General features: G+C 30.8%; 1 protein-coding gene across 6 annotated transcripts in view; it reads left to right on the plus strand.

Moving 5' to 3' along the window:
* Positions 1-21,524, plus strand: part of gol (ring finger protein goliath) — a 67,949-nt gene that overhangs the window by 35,390 nt on the left and 11,035 nt on the right. For all 6 annotated transcript variants that reach the window (XM_085195897.1, XM_085195898.1, XM_085195899.1 and 3 more), the window contains exons 3-4: positions 9,630-9,827; positions 13,131-13,230. In XM_085195897.1, coding sequence (XP_085052023.1) covers positions 9,630-9,827; positions 13,131-13,230 — 298 coding nt within the window. The remainder of the gene's footprint in view (positions 1-9,629; positions 9,828-13,130; positions 13,231-21,524) is intronic.

Here is a 21,524-nt window from a genome sequence, read left to right on the forward strand (position 1 = left end):
ATTCTGTAAAATTAATTAAAATATTTGTAAAGGTACAATTTAATCAAATTGCCAAATTTTTCAATATGAAAATAGATTTACATTGTAGATTTGATATGACAGTTTGTTTACACATTTTGGTTAGCGTTTAGATAATATTTTTATTTCCATCCACCACCAAGTCCAACCCGTCAAAACCTTTGAGTTTCACCACTCAACACACAATGCCTCCAGAATACAGCGATAGTGAAAGTGTTCCCATTAAGAAATACCCTGCTACGTACGGGATACAAAATACAAATCTTACACAAACTCAGGTCGCTTGTAACATTAACCTAAAGGCTTACTTCGAAACTAGTTCTTTGGCCTCCCTAATTTTATTTGTGAGTCTCCGTTTATCCAGGTTACATACATATATAATAAGATACCAAATACGAAATATACCTTATTTTTTACAACAAATTGAATTTAAAACGGTAAAAGCTTGATATTTGTATGAGATATCTTATAAACATAAATTAGGGACATAACTGTTTCATTTCTCCAGACTTTAGTTATTTAAATATTCAAAACAAACCAAGAAGTAAATAGTGTTTACTTTATACATTTAGTGTGACTTAAATATTTTATATGAATCATTATGAAATCATCGGATTATAATGTTTATCTTTAAAATATATGTTAACATTTATTATGCGATAATAATGTATTTGTATGTTAATGTACTTATATTAATAAACAAAAAAAAATACTTTGTTAATTCATAATATTAATTACCTACTCATAGTTTAGGCACAACGGGTCAGTATATGCTTGTAAAAGAGATGAGTTCCGTTACGAAGACACAAACGTATGACTGTAACGCGACGGTTGTGGGTTCTATTCCCAATATTAATTATTATTTATTTATATTTTCATTTCTTCCCTCTGCAATGTGCCTAGAATTAGGCGGAGTGTCCTAACAAAAAACCTCATATTTTCATTTATGAAAAACATTAGACAAAAGGTACTTTTTATTTAATTCGTATCAAAATATTATATGGTTAGTTAAATAGTATAGTAGTAATAGTTTTTTTTTATGGAAAAATCGAACTCCCAGTCGGGTAAAATAGACCAGGGCCAGGGTGTTGTATAGTATTGAAAATAGGAGTTTTACATTATACGATTATTACTTTACTTATTGGAACAACGTAAAGCTGAATAAATGTAAGAAATTGTTTACCAAAGCTTAAATACCCCAGTCGACGTTTCTCGTGTGCGACTTTGGCGAGCATCCAGCAGAACGTATGCCCACAAACTATCCACTCATACATAACAATAAAAGTGAAATTAAACAACAAATATTATCTTTTACTTTATTTATATTTTTACCGCGTATTTATACTTGTAATAGGAAATTGTTTTTGCCATTAAAGAGGAATAAGTTATGTAGTCTAACACACTCACACTCAACACTATGATTCCAGTAGAGAACCACGCAGTGCTTGAGTCGTATTCGCACTTAACCATTTCAATTAGAATGACCAAGTTTAAAGTTTTTACAGTACTACGTATAAAAACATTAATTGGAACATTTGTAATCCTTACCCACTAAATATAAAATATATAGACCGTAGATGTTATCTGCGGGAATACCCACCGTGATTTTATATCGCATTATCTAAAATCGATAATAATCATACAATAATTAATATGTTGGTCAATGCATATGAATGTATGAAGAATATATTCAGATCAATTAAAAAAAAACAGAAACAGTAGATACTTTTCATTTGCACTATTATAATAAAACAAAGAATGCCTATCACTCATTCATTCTTCATTCATGAAGGGTTTACTATTGTTTTTCTTTCTTTCTACAGCTTCACGCTGTACCCCGCATTTAGTAGGGTATCCAAATTAAACCTAGTGTTAAGACATTCCGTCGTCCCACTTTCCTCCGTTCGAAGCATTCTCTGCGCTACGACGGCCTCGTAGCTAATTATTTTTCATTTTCGTATCATTTGATAACTATTGATATAAAGTGATATATTTTATTTGGTTTTTGATAGTCGATGAAACTATACTAAAGCAATTTAATTGTTTTTTGTTAAGCTGCTATACAGTTATTAAAAACTTTCTAATGAGATTCCTTTAACTTAAAGTTAACTCAAAATTCTATATTAAAAAGAAAAATTTATATATTATTAAATTTAAATATAAAAAATAATAAATTCACAGATGTAAAGTGAAAGAAAAACCTGTAAAGTTGTAAACTTGTAACGTTGACGTAAAGTTGACAGATCGCATGATGGATGAGCCAGCTATTATTTGTTTTTTGTTGAATACGTTAAGTATTGATAATGGTATAAACACGTGATTCTATTTATTTATAGGATATCAACTTAATAATAATGGGAAAAAATCTCAACAACCGGATTTTATTGATATTTTATGTTATAAAAACAATTTCTGTTTTGAATATAGTAGTAGGTATACTATTTTTAACCAACTGGAATGTTTCTTTTTATATAATGTTATTTTTGTTTGTTAGTAACTCCTGCCTTCTAATTAAACAATATATATATATACATAAAAATATATATAAACATTTCTTAAAATCATAAATGTCGGAAAGGCAATCTAAAAAGAATATTGTAAAATGTGGAAAAAGGTTTTTTTTAAGGTCAAATAGCTCACGCGCAGTTCTTCTTTATTTACGCAGTTCTTAGTTATTTATGTCATATACTCGTACTTATGTACATACTATGGTGCTAGTTTATTATCTTTGTTATACGTTGACCATATTTTTAAATCGATTTATTCGTAAAGCGATTATTAATATTGAATATAATATTAAGAGGCCAGTCGTGGAACGCGACGGTGGTGAGTTTCATTTCCACTCCACGAATGAAACCTACAATAGTCTCTGTATTTAATATTTTCATTTCTTGGCTCTGTTGTCAAGGCGAAGTGCGGCGGTGAGTTCTGTCCCCTCAATCTCTAGCCTCCAGAATTCGGAGAAAGTGGGAGCGGAGTATTACCACAAGGCTTCCTCTGGTTATTCTGTTACATGCGGTATAGATAGAGCGTGAACCTGAAAAAAAGTATTTGAAGCAAAGAAACAAGTACGTGTCACACACAAGGGTTACCTTACTTAGTCATCGAATACTGCATACAATTACAGAAATTATTGAATAATTATTTCTTAACAATTACTCATTGTTTTAAAGAGTCGATTGTTACCGAACTTTGAAAATTAAACAATCATTTTCGCAGTAACAGTATATACAATGTTTTTTTACACAGAGATTACACATGCTATTATGCTTCTTGCATTAAAAAGTCGTGGAAAAGAGGCATAAGCGTGCGACTGTAAACGCATCAGGTTCGATTCTCACTCGAAGAAATAAATAATTTACTTATATATTTTACATAAGAAATGATCTAGTATATCTAACCTTAGGTGTAAGTAACACAATTTTGAATACTACTCGATTTTAATCAAACGAAAGTGATTAACATTCAGGTCATATAAATTCTATATGGATGTTGTGGTTCTATTGCATAAAATATGACGTTCTTTTTCAAGGTACCTACTGTACAAACTCAAGAATTATTTCTCCTTATAATAAAAAAAAATTAAGCTATCAACTTAAATATTATAAAGTTTCTTCTAAAATTTAAAAGTTTTAATCTCACAGTTACAAATTCTCTAATATAAAACCCATGCATCAAAATGAAACCACCAAAGGGTAACGTATCAAAACTTGATTTTAGTGGGTTAAGATTGCGCAATATCAGTGAAAGGAAACATGTGAAATCTTAGATTGCCCTTCGAACTGCGTTACTGGTAAACCGCCACACTTTATTAAGAATTAGGTAAATAATCATTTAAAAAACCGTCATTTCACAACTAAAACACGTCCTCGGCTATATATTTACGATTGAAATATAAGGTTAATATGGATAAAGAATCCATTACATTAGTACATTCTTGTTGTACGTATATTAAATAAATAAATAATTCAATTTCACGCTGTATCCCGCACCCAGCAGGCAGAGGGAACCTAGATACTCCGTTCCCCACTTCCCGCTGAATTTCGCTTTTACTTCCACTCCAGAGCGAAGAAATGAGAATATGAATTAAAATTTCAATAAATCAAAATTAAATCGATTTTATAAACAAAATAAAGTATAAAATCGTTAATCGGGTCGTCTTTGTATAAATATAAACGTTTGTAACAACAGGATGTGAGTAAATTTTAAATGTGTTAAGCAGCAATTCGTTTGAGTGAGCAACCAGCTGCCGGCGCCGATACTAATTTAAGATCAAGAGCGATTTTGAACTGTACTTTTAATTAACTGGATTGGTCATCGGTTAACCGACGCAGTTTGCCACTAACGGTCTTAAATAAACCTAAGAAGTACAAAAATAACCGAGGCCATTCCCTTCTAAATTTTTACGTTACTCTAGTTATTTTAAATATATATTTGAGTGCGATAAATATATTAGAGTGCGTCGGCCTTATAAAATCGATTTTGGCTTGACGCCATTTTGTGCTAAAAAATGATAACATATAGTGTCAGTGGGTAGTTTTCAAAGGTGGTGTCCGGCAGTCTAAATGACTTTAGTGATTCATAGCAATTGGCTAAAACTAGATGTAATAAAAGCATATTAATAACTTACTTCATTTATATAATCAATTCCTGGTAGCTAATATACGAGTATGTATGTATGTCATGAGAACAGCTGGCCTTAAATTTAAATTGTGCTGTCAAAATAGCGATTTTCTTTGTTTATTTCAAATTCGAATTCGAAAACCAGTAACAAAATAGATCTTTTTTTTATTTAATCTACTTTTATTTTTGAATTGGGCAACAAAGTGCAATATTTAGTACTAACTTCATCGAACTATTATGTTTTTAAATAACTAAATAACAAAGCTACATATCAATGAATATTCTACGTCTACAAGAAAGAGACAGAGGAAAAAAATATAATATTTAAATTAATTTCATCGTAAAATTTAAATATTTAAATGAAACCGTCTTTGTCATTCTATATTTAGTAACGTGCACCTAACGCTTCAGTATAGCTTGAAAGCGAACTTTAATTCAAAACACATGTTGAATACAGTAAATTATATGAGCAACACTAATTTTTAACAACGTAATATTGTTCCATTTTATTGTTCAGCCTTATACTGGGAACGGAGTGTAAAGGCACTTCCAACTTTCCACTGAATTTTCGAGGCATTGCGTGTTGAGTGGCAGAACTCAACGCCGCGCTTTTGCCTTGGTACCAGAGCGAAGAAAGAAATGAAATTCATTCGCATACATACTTAGTTTAACGTTCATCAAAAAGCTCTTGCTTATTTTTACCTGTTTTTCGTAAATATTAAGTATAATGGAACTGAAGATCTCGTGTCAGACGGGAAGTGACCCTGCATTTTTAATGGCTGTCGTTAGAGCGTTTTCGTCTCTAATTTTTGCAAGATTCCATAATCATTATAAATATTGTATACTTTAAAAATATCTCGAGAGGTGATGTTGCGAATCTATGTAGACAGATTATTTAATTTATTTAGTAAGGAAATATTTAATATCTTAATATGTATAATTGTATATACATACATATGTATTATATATATTTAATTTTCAATACTAGTAAGTTCATCATACTAATCAATGCTAATATATTTATTTATTTATATAAATAAAACATAAAGAAACAATATCTTTGCCTGGCGTTCAGCTACTATAATCTTTATTGTAAATGTATAGCGTATTGTTTTAATATCGAGAAACGAAGGGCTGAAGTAACAAATTATCGTCCCCTGCCGTTTTAATTGAATTGTTTGCATTCACAATAACATAATGTCTTACGACGGCGCCTATAAAGTTGTTTTTCTGCTTCACGCTGTATCCCGCACACAGCAGGATAGGCATTGGGAACCTAGTGTTAAGACACTCCGTTCTTCACTTTCCACTGAATTCAGGAGGTGGCAGGAGGAGGCGAAGAAATGAAAATATAAATTAAAATAAATATTTCATTTCCTCGAATGGGGATTGAACCCACAACCAGTCGCGTTTACAAGCACATTTTGTGCCCCTGCGCCACAACTGGCCCCAATTGTATAATAAGTTACTAAGGAAAGAATAGTAAATTCAACTATAAAACCACGTAATAGTGCTTGTACTGGCTTGAAATAATTACTTCACGTTACCGTTGCGTGACATTAGATGCTCTATACCAGGGGTTCCCAACATTTTCTTGCTCAAGGATCACTTTTATATCAATCTTGCTAGCAGGGACCACTCTGTCAGTATAATCAACATAAATTGTGATAATGAAACACAAATTGTAATTTGGGGTCGTCGTGGCGCTGCTACACATGCGTGTGACTCTAAAGCGACGGTTGTGGATTCGATCCCCACTCGAGGACCTGCCTCACCGCACTTAAATTTAAATTGTTTGTGGACCATTTCCAGGCTTCTGCGGACCATTGGTTGGGAACCACTGCTCTATACATTTTACACTGCGTATCGGCTCGTCATCCTCCATTTTGTTGGCTGTGAAATTGGCACTAAAATTTACGCGATAGCGTGTTTTTACAGTGGAAGTGTTAACGAATTTCTCACCAATATTTATACACAGCTATTTGACGGTAGCGTGGATTGGCAGTGACCCAGAATGAGGTAGACTTTGATGCTTCAGCGTCTAATAAAAGTTTTTTTAGGTGAAATAATTTAGAGATGATAACTTTATTTGTCACTAGTTTTAAATTTAATAAAAAAAACATTGATATATATATATAATTTTATATATCGTGCAAATATTAGACGTCCTCGTTAGTTGGTACATAAATGTTATACTATATAGTATATATTATATGGGCTATCTGTCACTTAGCTATAGATAATAACAGACAAAAAAAACATTTAAAAAAAATTATATAAAATATCTACATTGTAACAGCTATAAAGAGATACAGCTATAAAGTCACACCATCCGTTTACATGTCAAAGTTCAATACGCATGGATGACATGGCGATGGCGTCTCTTCAAAATATTACGTTTCACTGATCACCCATTTTACATACATACATTTTGCATTATATTTAATTCTAAAATAAAATATTTTAGAATTAAATATAATGCACGCTTTATCCCTAGCGGGGTAGTCAGAGGGAACGGAGCGCCAAACGCTACGGTGTCTACATACTTCTCTCACCTCGTCCACTGTCATCAACCTCTTCATACATGTCCTTCGGGGGGTCCTCATACTTTTTCAATCAATCAATCAATCAAACATACTTTTTACGTAATCTTCCTCGAGTATCTTCGATACTGTGTTTTCGAAGGTTAACCGAGGTCTCCACCTACCTCTCTTACCACTCACTTTTCTAAAGTGTAAATTTATTTGTAGCTCCGTCCAAATAAATTATTTTGTAACATATTAAAGTGTAAATCGAAGATATAAAAACAAATTTTCGAAATTTTATTTACATTTTTTGTTGCTACGAATTTCTTAAATAAATATCATTACTTAAAATTTAATGTGATTGAACTTTACTGTCTTTAAGACAGTAACAGCTGTTTAAGTATTCATGAGTTATCGTCATTATCATAATATTATGTCACTAAACTTTATATACTGTTGACTAAATGTTTAATACACCCAGTTTTTCATTCGAATTATTATTAAATAAAGATAGAATTTTAAGATAGATAAAAATATGAAGATAGATATTTTATGGCAATTAATTATTTTTTAGAAGAGGCAGGTAGAAACCTAATGTCAAAACACTCCATTTTGGAGACAATTTGCGTCGAGGGGCAGAACTGAACGCCAGAGTTTGTCTTACAAGAGCGAAGAAATTGTACTAATTAATTTTCCTGCCAAGTAATCAAATCCACAACCAACTCGTTTACCGTCATACGGCGTACCTTACACCACTAGGCACTCATGGCTTATTTATGAAACTCAACCTTTTCGTGGGATGGGATAATCCATAAAGTACAAATCTTCATACCTAAAGTACGTACGTACCCAGATATAGGTACATCACCGTATAATATATTTCTCATACAATTTAATTTAAAATAGTTTGAATTATATTATGTTGGCACATACCTAATGTCTGGCACCAGTAGTGTCACTACGTAGCGTATTACATTTTGCATACATAAATATATTGGTTTTCTCTTTTATCATTTTAATTATAAAGAAAATAAGTACTAAGAAGATTTTGCCTTAAAGAAATTGAGTATTTCTTCTTAGATTTTTTGTTTGAAACCACATTGAAGCAAGTATCGAGGCTTTGTAACAAGGAAGCGGAAGCTCACTGTCGATTAGTATGGCGCACGGCGAACTCGACTGTGATGCTAATTGTAAGGCTTAGGCTACATAACCTCTGCAGTGTATCTAAGAAAATATTAAAAAAGAACTGTATCCTTTTTCTTTTAAACCTAAATATTATAAACTAAATCTGAACTAAGTTATAATTAATTTATGTATATATACTTTAAAATTGTATATTCAAGCAAAAACATTTACTTAGTAAATATGAGTTCAAATAACATAACTATCGTTATTATAACTGGTGTTCAGTACAAGATCATAAACAACATATTAGATAGATAAATTAAATTAGAATTGCATACATTATTGTTTAATGCAATAATAACTTTAAATTGAATGATAAGATAGTAATAATTATTTATGTATTACAAGACTTGATTGATTAATATTTACGATATGCTAATCACGTGCGAAATAATTTTATCTCTATGTTATATTACTTGCTCTGGTAACTAGACTAGCGGCGTTTAGTTTCGCCACTCAACGTGGAACGGAGTGTTTTGACACTAGTTTATGTTTTCCTATCCCGCCATATGCGGACTGTAGCGTGAACCTAAAAAAATATATTAAATATTTGCAGCTTGTGTATACTACTTCCTATAATAACAGGTTTAGCGATTACGCGGTTTCCATTGTAATGAACCAAAACAAACGATAGTCGCTCTAGGCCTGTTCTGTTACCAACTAAACATGATGCGGTTATTGTCGATATTACTTAATATTGTGAATGCATATATTATGTATACAGAATATAAATATAGATACGAAATTAATATTACAGATGAAAAAACGTAAAAAATATATATCTAATAAAAATAAAAATTCACACCTTCAAATTTTAATCTATTGATGTTTTTTGTGCTTCCATAGATTTTGTATACTATGATAACCAAAGCGTTTAACAAAATATTTAGTAGTAAGATGGTTGAAGTAAGGAGTAACTTAAGCACATATTATAATTTTAATAATAAATAATCTTTATCGTAAGCCATATATGGCAGATCCTGATCCGATATCACATGTTAAATATAGAATAGATATTCCAAGGCTACGTACGTGATCGTTTGTTACTTTTAAATATAAATATTTGACCTTTTTTTTAAAGTAAGACTTTACCTTATACGAATATGTTTTGATTCCTCCTTCTTATGTAGGAAATGATTCGTAGGTCTAGACTTAATTCTCGAAATGTAAAACATATAATTTTCAACGATAAAAATTGTGTTATTCTATAACAATTATATATTTAATTATCTATTAGTAACTATCTATATATAATAAATATATTTATCTTTGTTACAGTCCGGTAAATACGGCGAGGGCTACGTCGGCTCGTCCCGCGGCATGGCGGTGCACGTGCGGGCGAAGGGCCCGGACGGCGAGCGCGACCACACCGGCTGCACCTGGCCGCTGCTTTCCGTAGCGGCGCCCAGCGAGCCCCTGCCCAGTGAGCCTTGGATCGCCGTCATAAGGCGTGGAAACTGCAACTTTGAGATTAAGGTACGGTAAGCTATGTTATATGACATGACAATAAAAAAGAGAAATAAATTATTAAGTTAATAATAATTATTACTTATACTAGGCGCGGTAGCTGTAAAAAAGCACATTGACATATTAATTTGTTTCCTTATTTTGTTCTGAATTACATATACATTTTTCCTGTTAATGTTTAACCTACTTAACAAAATCGAATGCGTATCGTAAATATTTTTTATATAATTTCTTAAAGATGTTTTTAATTAATTCAAACAAAAGTCGGCGGAAAATAAAGACGGAAGTGTCTTAATGGGACAGGAGTGTCTTAACACTAGGTTCCCAGGTTCCCTCAGCTATGTGCGAGATACAGCGGGAAGCGAAAAAAATATTACATGCATTTGTTAAATTTATTCTTGTTAATGTTAATAACTATAGAACAAATAATTTCAACAAAGTTAATACATATGAATATTAATTCACAGTATTAGCTTGGAATAGTTTCCATTACCAAGTCATTTAGCAAACTTAGATACGAATGCAATCTATTTAGTTCCCTTAGATTCCCAGAATATCTTGTATTCAAACTGGGAATGCGATTTCCCGTAGAGAAATTTCATTACGTTGAGATAAATGTACTACCCGGATGCACGTCAAATGCAGCTTATATTCTAAATTAATAGCAGGAAAAGTTCTGTTCAAGCAAAGGTGAAAGGTTGAATATAAATAAGAAGATAGATATATTATGCCGCGTGCTATTAATATTAAGTGATAGTTGATTAGAAAATTTAAATATTTTGTTATATCATTCTTTGGCTTATAGAAAGCAGGTTCGATTAATGGTTGTAATTAAAAAAAAAGAGAGTTACAATCGAGGCCCTCGTGGCACAGGACTACAGCGTGTGACAGTTAACGTGACGTTTGTGTGTTCAATTTGAATGCGGGGGAATTATATATTTTATATTTTAATTTAGCTCTCTATTAACCTTTTGCACTCCGTTGTCGCCGTATTTGCGACATTATAAAGCTAACAGCAAAAGGCTCGAATGCAAAGGGTTAACGAGGTAAAGTGCGGTGTTGAGTTCCGTCACTCAACACGCAATGATTTGAAAATTCAGCGGAAAGTGGGGAACGCAAGTAATCTTAATGGGGAACGGAGTGTTAAGAACACTAAGTTCCCAGGCTCCTTCTAGTTCTCTGGGTGCAGCTAAAAAAAGAAAGTTACGAATATACATGTTACTCTAACTAACATGTTACTCTTTGTGTAGGGACCTTATTTGTAATCATCGGAGGCCATCGTGGGGCAGAGGGACAGAGTTTGACTGTAAGCGCGATGGACGTAAGTGCGGCGTTGAGTTCTGCCACTCAACACGCAACGTATCGAACAACAACATCCAAAAAGCTAAAATTTAAGTGTCTTATATGTGGGATAAAATGTAAAGCTTAAAACCGGGATAAATCACTGTCTGTTTATCATTAACTAGCGGACCCGGACGCGGCTACGCCTGCTTGAAATATAAGAATATAATTTGTATAGAAATATAATTTCAATCTAGATGAAATGCTAAAAGTGACTATTATATTTATTTTCATAAGGATGAATATCAAAATGACGCGGTAACGAACGCGGTCGCGTAGCGACGACGGTTGTTATTAACATGGCAGAATAAATTGCATGTCAAATTAGAAAGTATTTTAATGTATTAGTATATATGTGTAATGTAATATTATATAGCCTATAGCACTTCTGAAGAATGCAGCTTTCATACAAAACAAAAACAAAGTAAATCGATCCAGTAGATCCAGAGATCTTAGCGTTCAAACAAACAAACAAACTCTTCCGCTTTATTATATTAGTATAGATTGACATTTCGTGATATGGCGGACTCTTGTCATTTGTTTTTATTGTATTTAAGCTTAGTATTCATCGGATGATGGCTAAATTTAAAAAATCTACGTAAACTATTCTATAGATATACCTAGTGCCAACTGTAAATAGTATTTAATATAACACACAAACAATATTCAATTATCTCCCATATCATAATAGTTATCTATTATATTTGCTAACTAAAGCCTACTAATACAGTGATATTACCAAACTGTAATATGTGACCAATATTAATCAATAATACAGTGATAGTGGACACAATACGTATGCAATATAATGACGAAAATAATAATGTTGCCAATATATTGTAATATTGATGGGGTGAATAGAAAACGAACTTTTGCTAAAGGTCTGTTTCTATTTTAATATTTCTGTATTTATTTATGCATAAACCTAAAAATTAAGTATCGTTATTGAAAATGTGTGGAAATATGTACCCTGCTATATGTAACGGGAAAATTATAGAAGGGGTAGAAATGTATAATAAATTTTAAAAAAATATTTTTATAATATCGTGGATTAATCGCGTATATTTAGTATTTTTGGAAAACTTTGCAGTTAGTCCGTGGTACACTACCCGTGTATCTACATAAAAAACAGCTATACATTACTTTTTCAATACAATAATTTAAATATTATTTAGATATACATTTCACATAATATATACATTATGTTGAAATCTTTGCGTTTCATTGTAATATTTGTATTCGATTCGCCCAGGTGTTAAAAGATTAGGGATTGAATTTATTTTATTTTGATAACGAAGATTGATAGCCCTTTATCTTTTTTTTGAACGTACAAGTATTAATAGCATTTTCTAATGCGCCTGTCTGTATTTTCATTTACATTTTTATTTTAATTCATAATTTTGTATACGTTAAAAAGAATTCTGGAAAAATGAAGCTAGACGTATGTATTAAAAGGTTGAGCACGCACTGTGGAATGGAAATGCGGTTTTTAAAATCACATCAGTGGAAAATCCTTATCGGAGGGTGCAGGGTGGTTTTACAAAGCATCATATAAGTATATTTATAATTTATGATTTAGTTATCCCGACTATTTTAACTGAAGGACGTAATGTGCGTTACGGCGACGTCACTTTAATTAAACCTTATTTCTCTAATGTTATTTTCACGTTTATTTTGCATCATGCAGGAAAATCCAGTCATAAGTAGTTCCGTTTTTAGCTAACTAAATACTTGTTGTGGTCTAACCAGCGTGGAAAAATGAAAATATATATTTGAAATATGTGTACCTACCTATTTATATTCGAAGTCATTTGTGGACTTATGGCACAGGAGCACAAAGGTGTGACGGTAAACGTGACACGCTTGAGGGTTCGATTCCCACTCGACGAATTGAAATACCTTGCTACATGCGGGAAGCTGAAAAAAAATAATTATAATATAGTAAAATTAGTTTATCTGTTCTTATTTTAGGTTCAGAATGCGTGGCGATCAAATGCCTCCGCCGTGCTTATCTACAACGACCGAGATACCACCATGCTAGAGAAGATGAAGCTTTCCACTGACAGCGGACGTAAGTACCAATAAGTATATTATATAAAAATTTTTCGAAAAAAAAAATATTAACTAACTTTTTCAATTTTTTACCTATTGTAAAACGTGGAAATAAGGAACTCCCCACGGTAGTTCCGCCCGTGGTGGAGGCCGGGCTTTAGAATCCACTCCTGTTTTGAACCAAAGTTGTCAGACTATCATAAAATTTTATGATAATAAGAGCGATACATTATAGTTAACCTTTACAATACAAAATTTACATAATCATCTTTCTCAGAAACAAAGTACTTTGACGGGTAAATATGAAATAAACAATGACATCTGGTTTCGTTAAAATTGGAACAAACGGACTGACACATAACGTATATAATATAATATGGACTATTATATGACTAGGGAAGTGTTAATGTTGCCTTTGTGTATATTTACATAGATACTTGGCAGTAAAAATATATTTCTAAAATATTATGAATATATTAAGAAAAAAATGAAAGTCATAATGACTTTAATTTTTTTCTAATTTTTTTATAACAAAAAATCTGAATCCAATAAAGTCTACTTCTCACTATTATTTCGTAACAATTTTGTTGTAATTTTAAATGTAACTTAGTGCCCAGAGAGGCGTGGTCCACTCGCGGTCAAGTTGTACTAAATTTTGATAAGCTTTCTAACACAACCTCTAACAAGTTACATCAGAGCTTTACCGTATATAAATTTGACTCGATTATCATATTTTATTATTCATTATAAAGATGTCAGCTTATGTGTGTATCAAAATATATGTATGTTATTGTAGATAAATTCATAAATAGATTTTTTTTATTAAATAGCATTTCCCCACATACATTCTAACAACAATACAACGTATTAAAAAACGACGTATAATTTAAGTAGCTGGATAAGAAGTGAGGATGGACTGATGGAAGGTTTCCAAGAGGCACAGGTTCGATTCCTGCTTATTTTCCCTTGTGTAGCTGTCATCTATATAGATACACTGTATGGCTTAAAATATATTAATTTAACACTACTATTATTCTCGGTACAATATAATAAATAAAACCTTTATAATAATACTAGTGGACCCGGACGCGGCTACGCCTGCTTCAACTATAAGAATATTTATTAAATATATTCATGAAATTATTTTCAATTCTCAATAGAATTAGTAAGAAAATATAAGCTCAAATAATCAAAAAGAATAATAAGTTAACACATTATTAGAAAAAATTATCTGAGTTATTGAAATGAACTAACAAAAGGATTAAAAGTAACTAAAGGATAGGTATTCTTAATATTAGAAAAAGTACCTAAATTTTTCCGTACGTGCGTACATAGATATCGACTCTACGAAATAACTAAACATTTCTCTCTATTAAGTAGGATAATTTTAGCGGGCAATATCAAATAAAATAAGAAGAGAATCAAAGTGTATTTTAAATTAATTATAAACAGCAAATAAAGTTCGAAAATGTATGAAAAATTATAAAACCGTCAACGTCATCTGCCCGTTCGCGTCGGTCATACTGTGCCGCCCGCTAGGTGGCTAGGTCATTTCGAATCAGTGACATCTCCTTAATTATTTATTAGAATGTTATACAGTAAACTATAATTTCAATCTAGATAAAATGTTAATAGTGACTATTATATTTATTTTCATAAGGATGAATATCAAAATGTCGCGGTAACGGTTGCGTAGCGACGCGACGGTTGTTATTAACATGGCAGACTAAATTGCATGTCAAATTAGAAAGTACTTTAAAATATATTAGTATATATGTGTAATGTAATGTTATATAGCCTATAGCACTTCTGAAGAATGCAGCTTTCATACAAAACAAAAACAATGAAAATCGGACCAGTAGATCCAGAGATCTTAGCGTTCAAACAAACAAACAAACAAACAAACAAACAAACAAACTAACTCTTCCGCTTTATTATATTAGTATAGATATAGAAGTATAGATATTGTCGTTACTCAATTTTACTAAAAAAACTCGACGAACTTAAGTCGCTATATCTAGCCAAATATGAACGAATACTTTATTTTTAAACAATTAACATTCTCCGAATGAAATGTGAAATCATAAACGTTACGTGCAGTCGAGCACGTTCAGAATGTATCACAATTTTATATACTACGAAATATTATAAAAAAACCTGATCTATTAAATGGAAAATAAGAAAACCCATTAATATTAACATTTGTAAGCGATATTTTTTTTATCCTACTTAATTATTCTATTATAGCTATTTATATATTGCCATAATCAAACCCGGATGTAAGAGATCAAAAGAACATACGAGTATTTTACCTTTGAAGGACTAGAATCCTTTTACTCTATCATAACAGGTTATAAGATTAAAACTAGCGTGCAGAGATACGAAGTCGTTGTATAAAATAATAGAAATACGAGTAGGGGAGAGCGGGGCCAAAAGTTCCGATTTTTTTTTAATCTCAAATATTGCTACGAATACTTGATTTCAGTATTTATACAATGTAATCAAATTCAACTTACATATCTAGACTTGCAATTAAAACAGTAATTTGGAGTATTCTTTGTAAGACTTTTTTATTATGATTTTTTTTGTGACTGAAGTCGGAAAGTAACAACTTACCCCGATTTGGGGCAAGTTGTTAACAGACCGGGGTAAATTGTTACCATATTTTTTAAAGCTATTATTTGCACAATAAAAAACAATAAATAATCGAACAAAGCCAGTTTATTTAAGGAATAATCAACAGTATCATAATAATCACCAGGCGCAAAAGCAAATCTTTTTTAACCGACTTCTGTAAGAAAAGAAGATTATCAATTCGACTGTTTTTTTTGTGTAAGTATGTTACTTCATAACTTTTGATTAGGTGAACCGATTTTGATGTTTTTTTTTATTTGAAAGGTAGTGCTTCCCATGTGGGAACCAATTTTTTTTAATTCTATTTTTGACTATGTTATCTATGAGAAAATCACATAAGTATTAAATTTGTATTGGTACGTGTGCGACAAAATGACGAATAACTCAATATCACGCCAACCGATTCCAATGATTTTTTTCTTATTTAAAAGGATACACTTCAAGGATAGTTTGATGAAAGTTTGGTTAGGTTCCTATTATAAAATTTGGTCAAAATTGAGAAAATTTGTTTTTATTTTGCTAAATTTTAATTATACTGGAATAGTAATACAAGGGAAAACTTTGTTAAAATTATTGTCAGAAGTAAGATTCCCCATCGTTGCATTTCTTTTCAACCAACCTCAAAAAATATGTTTTCATTTTCAACCAACTTCAAAAAAGGGAAAGAATATTTTTTTATGTATTTTCTTGTCAATATACCAAAATGTTAGTTTCCACAAAAATAATACCTACCTAATTGAGTCAAGTTTTACATATCACAACAGATGTCACTCGTTATCAACCACTACCACCACAACCAACACTCTTTTAAAAAGTATCATTTTAAGGTTACTTATCACTTAAAATCGTAAAAAGAATTAATTTTGAACAAAAAAAAACTGAAGCGGAAAACAACGAACTAAAAAGTAAAAGATAATTTTATATAAAATAAAACTTATTTTGATTTTGTTAAACCAAAATAATAAACAAAGATTTTATAGCTTTATCTTTTCGCGCTCAATATGTATATGGAATTCTTTGGTAATAGTTTTTATCTTATTACTGCAATCTTTGAAAACTACATCCGCTGCTTTTTGCATCAACTCATATAACCTCATAACCTCGAGTTGATTTTCGAGCATAAGTCCGCATGTTACTAAATTACAATACTTTTTAGTATGAAAAATTACAATATTTTCATCCCATTATTGGTACAAATGAATTAGCGAAAGTTTTTCCGAGGTCACAACATGCCCCAAAAAAAGGGAACATCTAGCCCAAAAACACGTGTTATAAAAAAATTTAATATAAATAAGATTAGGAAAAACACAAATAATTTACAAATAGTGTTCCGAAATAGTAGATAATATATGTAAAAGAAACATTAAAATACTCGTGGCTAATCGTTACAATTTGTGAGACAGACCAAAAATATCAAATGCGAAAATATTTACAAACGTGCACCAGCGACACACGTGTGCTATTCCATTGGTTTCGGGTGCCACTGGATTGTTCAATATGATAGCCATGGGTGCGCTATCACATTGCATTTCACTATATGTTTACTAAATATTCCTATCACTTTTCCCCGCGAAATTATTTCCATCGGAACAACTTACCTCGGTAACTTTTAGCCCCGCTCTCCCCTATATATTTTAGTAGTAGTTGGTAGTTAAAGTAAAAACAAGAATTGTGACATATTATTTCTCTATTTAGAAAATTATGCGTATTAGGTGGCGGAGCACAACGCTGCGCTATGTTTAAACAGTTCGAGAGAATGACAACATAGCATAAATATTTTTATTTATTGATTTTATTATATTATGCTGATTAGAGAATCAAACCATACTACCCTCTATAACAACACATAGCAGCATAATGGCATCAAGCATTGTAAAATAAATATGGAGGAATAAATTAACTAATATAAGCGAGTCTTTCAAATATAATCTTTAAAATAATTAATATTCAAATATAAACTGGTCTGTTCGGTTATTCAACATTATGTAATGAATCGTTTATTTACCGCTCAAAACAAATTTATAGATAACGTGAAAACGATTTAGTATGGTTACGTAGTTAGTTGTCAAACCTGTTAGTGCATTATTGAACGCGCCTCTAGCTTTATACCGGCTGGCGCTCTAGCTATTAAACCACGAAAATTTGAAATATTTGAAATTTCTCTTACTCTTTAATAATGCTTTTGATTATAATTTATAAATCAGTTATAAAAAAATATAGATTTTTCATTCGCGTATTTTAAAAATAACCAAGAAAATACTCTTCTTTTCCGGCCTAGACCCAGATGCAAATTGGAATAAACTAAACTACACAATATGATTAATGACAGCTATTTAAATAAGGCTAAAGTGAATTATTATCTCTCTGTGTTACTATTAATTATTTTTTAAAAACCTATTTGAAAATTTATTTATTTTTTTAAATGAATAACTAATTATGCTAGAGATATTATTTAAAAAAAAGCTAGATAAGTGCGAACCGGACCCGCTCACTGAGGATTCCGTACCAATTTCAAGGTTATAGGCCAACGGGAGTTACAACTTATAAAATAATATTGACAAATTTAAATATGCGGGCGTGCGCACTAGTTTGAAATGAACTACAATTAAGTCTATAATAAATTTTAATTTCATTCTTTCAATTTCTTTAATTCTATTAAGGGAAAGTTGCAAGTTTTCACTTGTCAAATTTCCTAATAGTAGGTCTACGAGAAATAACCTATAGAATGAAAAGAAATTTCTAAGAATTTCTGACAACAATTTCAATTTGATACCTCCAAGCAATCTCGAGATAATTGGTATTGACAGACGGACAACAAAATTTCTAGGGTAAAGCAGAATAATGAAATGACTTTAAAATGCCCGCGCCACCGCTCAGAATGCATCTGCATTTACTTTTATCAGATAAACAAAAAGATAAAAAAATCGAGGACATTGTTTTTTTTTCTATTAATGGATTTCTTTTGTGTCATAAAATAAACATGGAAATTATGTGTTTCGCATTTTATTTTTCAATATTCATTTATTTGCTTTGTTTTGAAGTTCATTTCATATTATTTATGTTTTATGCACAAAACGACCCATAAACTTCTCAAGAGTAGCTAACGTAAGTAAATAAGCACTAGGACTTTCATAACTAAATAGCTCAATATATGTATTTCATCGGCTTTTTACCATTAAAATTGGACTTCATATCAATGCTTAACACATATTTTACTCTTTTACACTACTGTGCACGTAAAAAAAGTTAAAATAAATTTTCCAAGACTCAAAAACAAACAAAATACTGTAGTATAAGTGCACTGCGCAGTACTTTTAATAAATACCTACATCGGTGCCTGGAAGCTCTAAATGGCGAAAGCTTATGGACTTGAAGGTCAGCCGGATGGTTGTACCGCCGCAACGTACGAGCTGGTAAAAAGTAGTTGCAAAGATAATTATAGTGTTATTGTTCAACTTGCTTATACTATAATAAGATGAGGGATGACTAAAGGTTTTAAAATAACTAAGTTAGTAGAACTCAAAATGTTTTTAGGTTTAACTTTCATATAGCTAAAGTACTTAATTAAGTAATTTTGGTTATAGAATTTAAAAAAAGAGTGTGAAAATGGTTTATTTACTTTTCGTTATGTGGCGTGAAAATTTTATATGGGTCAGCAAAAATTTGACTTTGAATCAGAAAATGGCGTGAAAAATTATTTCATGAGCAAATTATTCGTTACTTTGGTGATATATAACAACAAATGTACAGATACAAAATAATTGAAAAAAGATAACAAAAAAAATAAGTAGGTAATTAGTATAACACAGTAGTGTTTTATTGACCAAGAAATGTTAATATCGCAATATATTTAACATTATACATGTATGTATTTCCCTATATTAAATGTTTAATTTTTAATACATTACTCACCACTCCATTATCCTACTTCTTGCTAATTTTTGAAACATTTATGTCTAACCAAACTATGGCTATATTTTAAATATGAATATTCGCCCTTGTAGCTAAATTACACCATTTGGGTCGCGACATATTAATAAAAATATTTAAATTTTCATATAACTATTTTAAAATTTTCAAAACAATAAGTAAATTGATGTCAATATTATATTCGTAGGTAGTTATATATTGTATGAGGCAAATATTGAATACATTCTTTAATAGTGACTCTGTCCCAGTTTTCTCTTATCAACGCTTTTAGGTTGAGTATTACTTTGTTTTTAATGTCTGTAAAATTGCGGTTGCCGCACTTTACAATTGCAATACTAAATTTACATTCACGACTTGAAACATGGTGTGTTTACGACTTAAAACTCTTAAAAATAGTAAACTCTAACTTGTTTTGATGAAGTTTCTAGTTCTAATCCATAGATCTTTTTATGTTGTCTATGGATTATTTATTGTATCTATACTAATATAATAAAGCGGAAGAGTTTGTTTGTTTGTTTGTTTGTTTGTTTGTTTGTTTGAACGCTAAGATCTCTGGATCTACTGGTCCGATTTACTATGTTTTTGTTTTGTATGAAAGCTGCATTCTTCAGAAGTGCTATAGGCTATATAATATTACATTACACATATGTACAAATAAATTAAAATACTTTCTAATTTGACATGCAATTTATTCTGCCATGTTAATAACAACCGTCGTTGCTAAGCACCGGTTTGCAAAGTTTCTTTGTTGTTTTAAGAAAACGTCACCCAAAATTAACTTATATTTTGATATTCATCCTTATAAAAATAAATATTTAATAAATATTCTTATAATTCAAGCAGGCGTAGCCGGGTCCACTAGTACTAGTATATTTATGAAATATATTAATATAAAATATAATATAAAATATTAATATATTTCATAAAGAATTAAACACTGCGGTATTCGGATACTAAACCTGACATTGTTTCCAGAAATATCCACATACATTTACTTATAACATTCTTAAAAGTGTAAGTCATTGAATATATAACGTATATTTTTACACAAAGAAGAAAAATGGAGTCACGTTGACATTCATGATATAAAAACCTTTGTTATGGGGAACAAACAATGGTTTAATGCAAATAGTTGCCTTGACAGTGAGCGGGTCGGCAGGTCGCGAGCGCATTAGATATCACGCACGTTCAAAGAGCTAACTAAATGCAATATATTTATTATATTTTATCAAGAATAAAGGCAAAAGTTGATTTAACTTTATTGTCAATACTGCAAGTGGCTATAATATAGGTTTAAAGATATTTATTTCTCAAAAAACTTATGTTAACTAGACGCTGTAATAACGATACTTTTCAACTAATTTTGGTTGTGAGTTCAATTATTGTAGAATAATTATTTTCTTAATTTTCTGTATTAATAAAAGCTAAAGTCCGAAAATTTCACTTTTATTAAAAAAAAATTAATAATTATTATTGTAACTTTCCTAATGACCAGTCTAAACTAAACCGTAGTACGATTATTTACAATATTAAAATATAGTCTGTGCAATATTACAATAAATATTTAACAATCTGTATAAATAAGTGTATCTGTAATCTGTGACAATATCGTTCGGATCCACAGTCACTTTGCCGCGCACCACACGTATACTACGCTATAAATAAAACATAAATATTATAATCTATTCGATATATTCTAGAAGGTAGACGAGACCTGAGACGATAACAACATTATTTAATATTTTAAAT

Source organism: Heliconius melpomene, chromosome 13, assembly GCF_056956725.1.
Source record: "Heliconius melpomene rosina isolate 202511_hmr_F chromosome 13, ASM5695672v1, whole genome shotgun sequence".
Taxonomy (NCBI): domain Eukaryota; kingdom Metazoa; phylum Arthropoda; class Insecta; order Lepidoptera; family Nymphalidae; genus Heliconius; species Heliconius melpomene.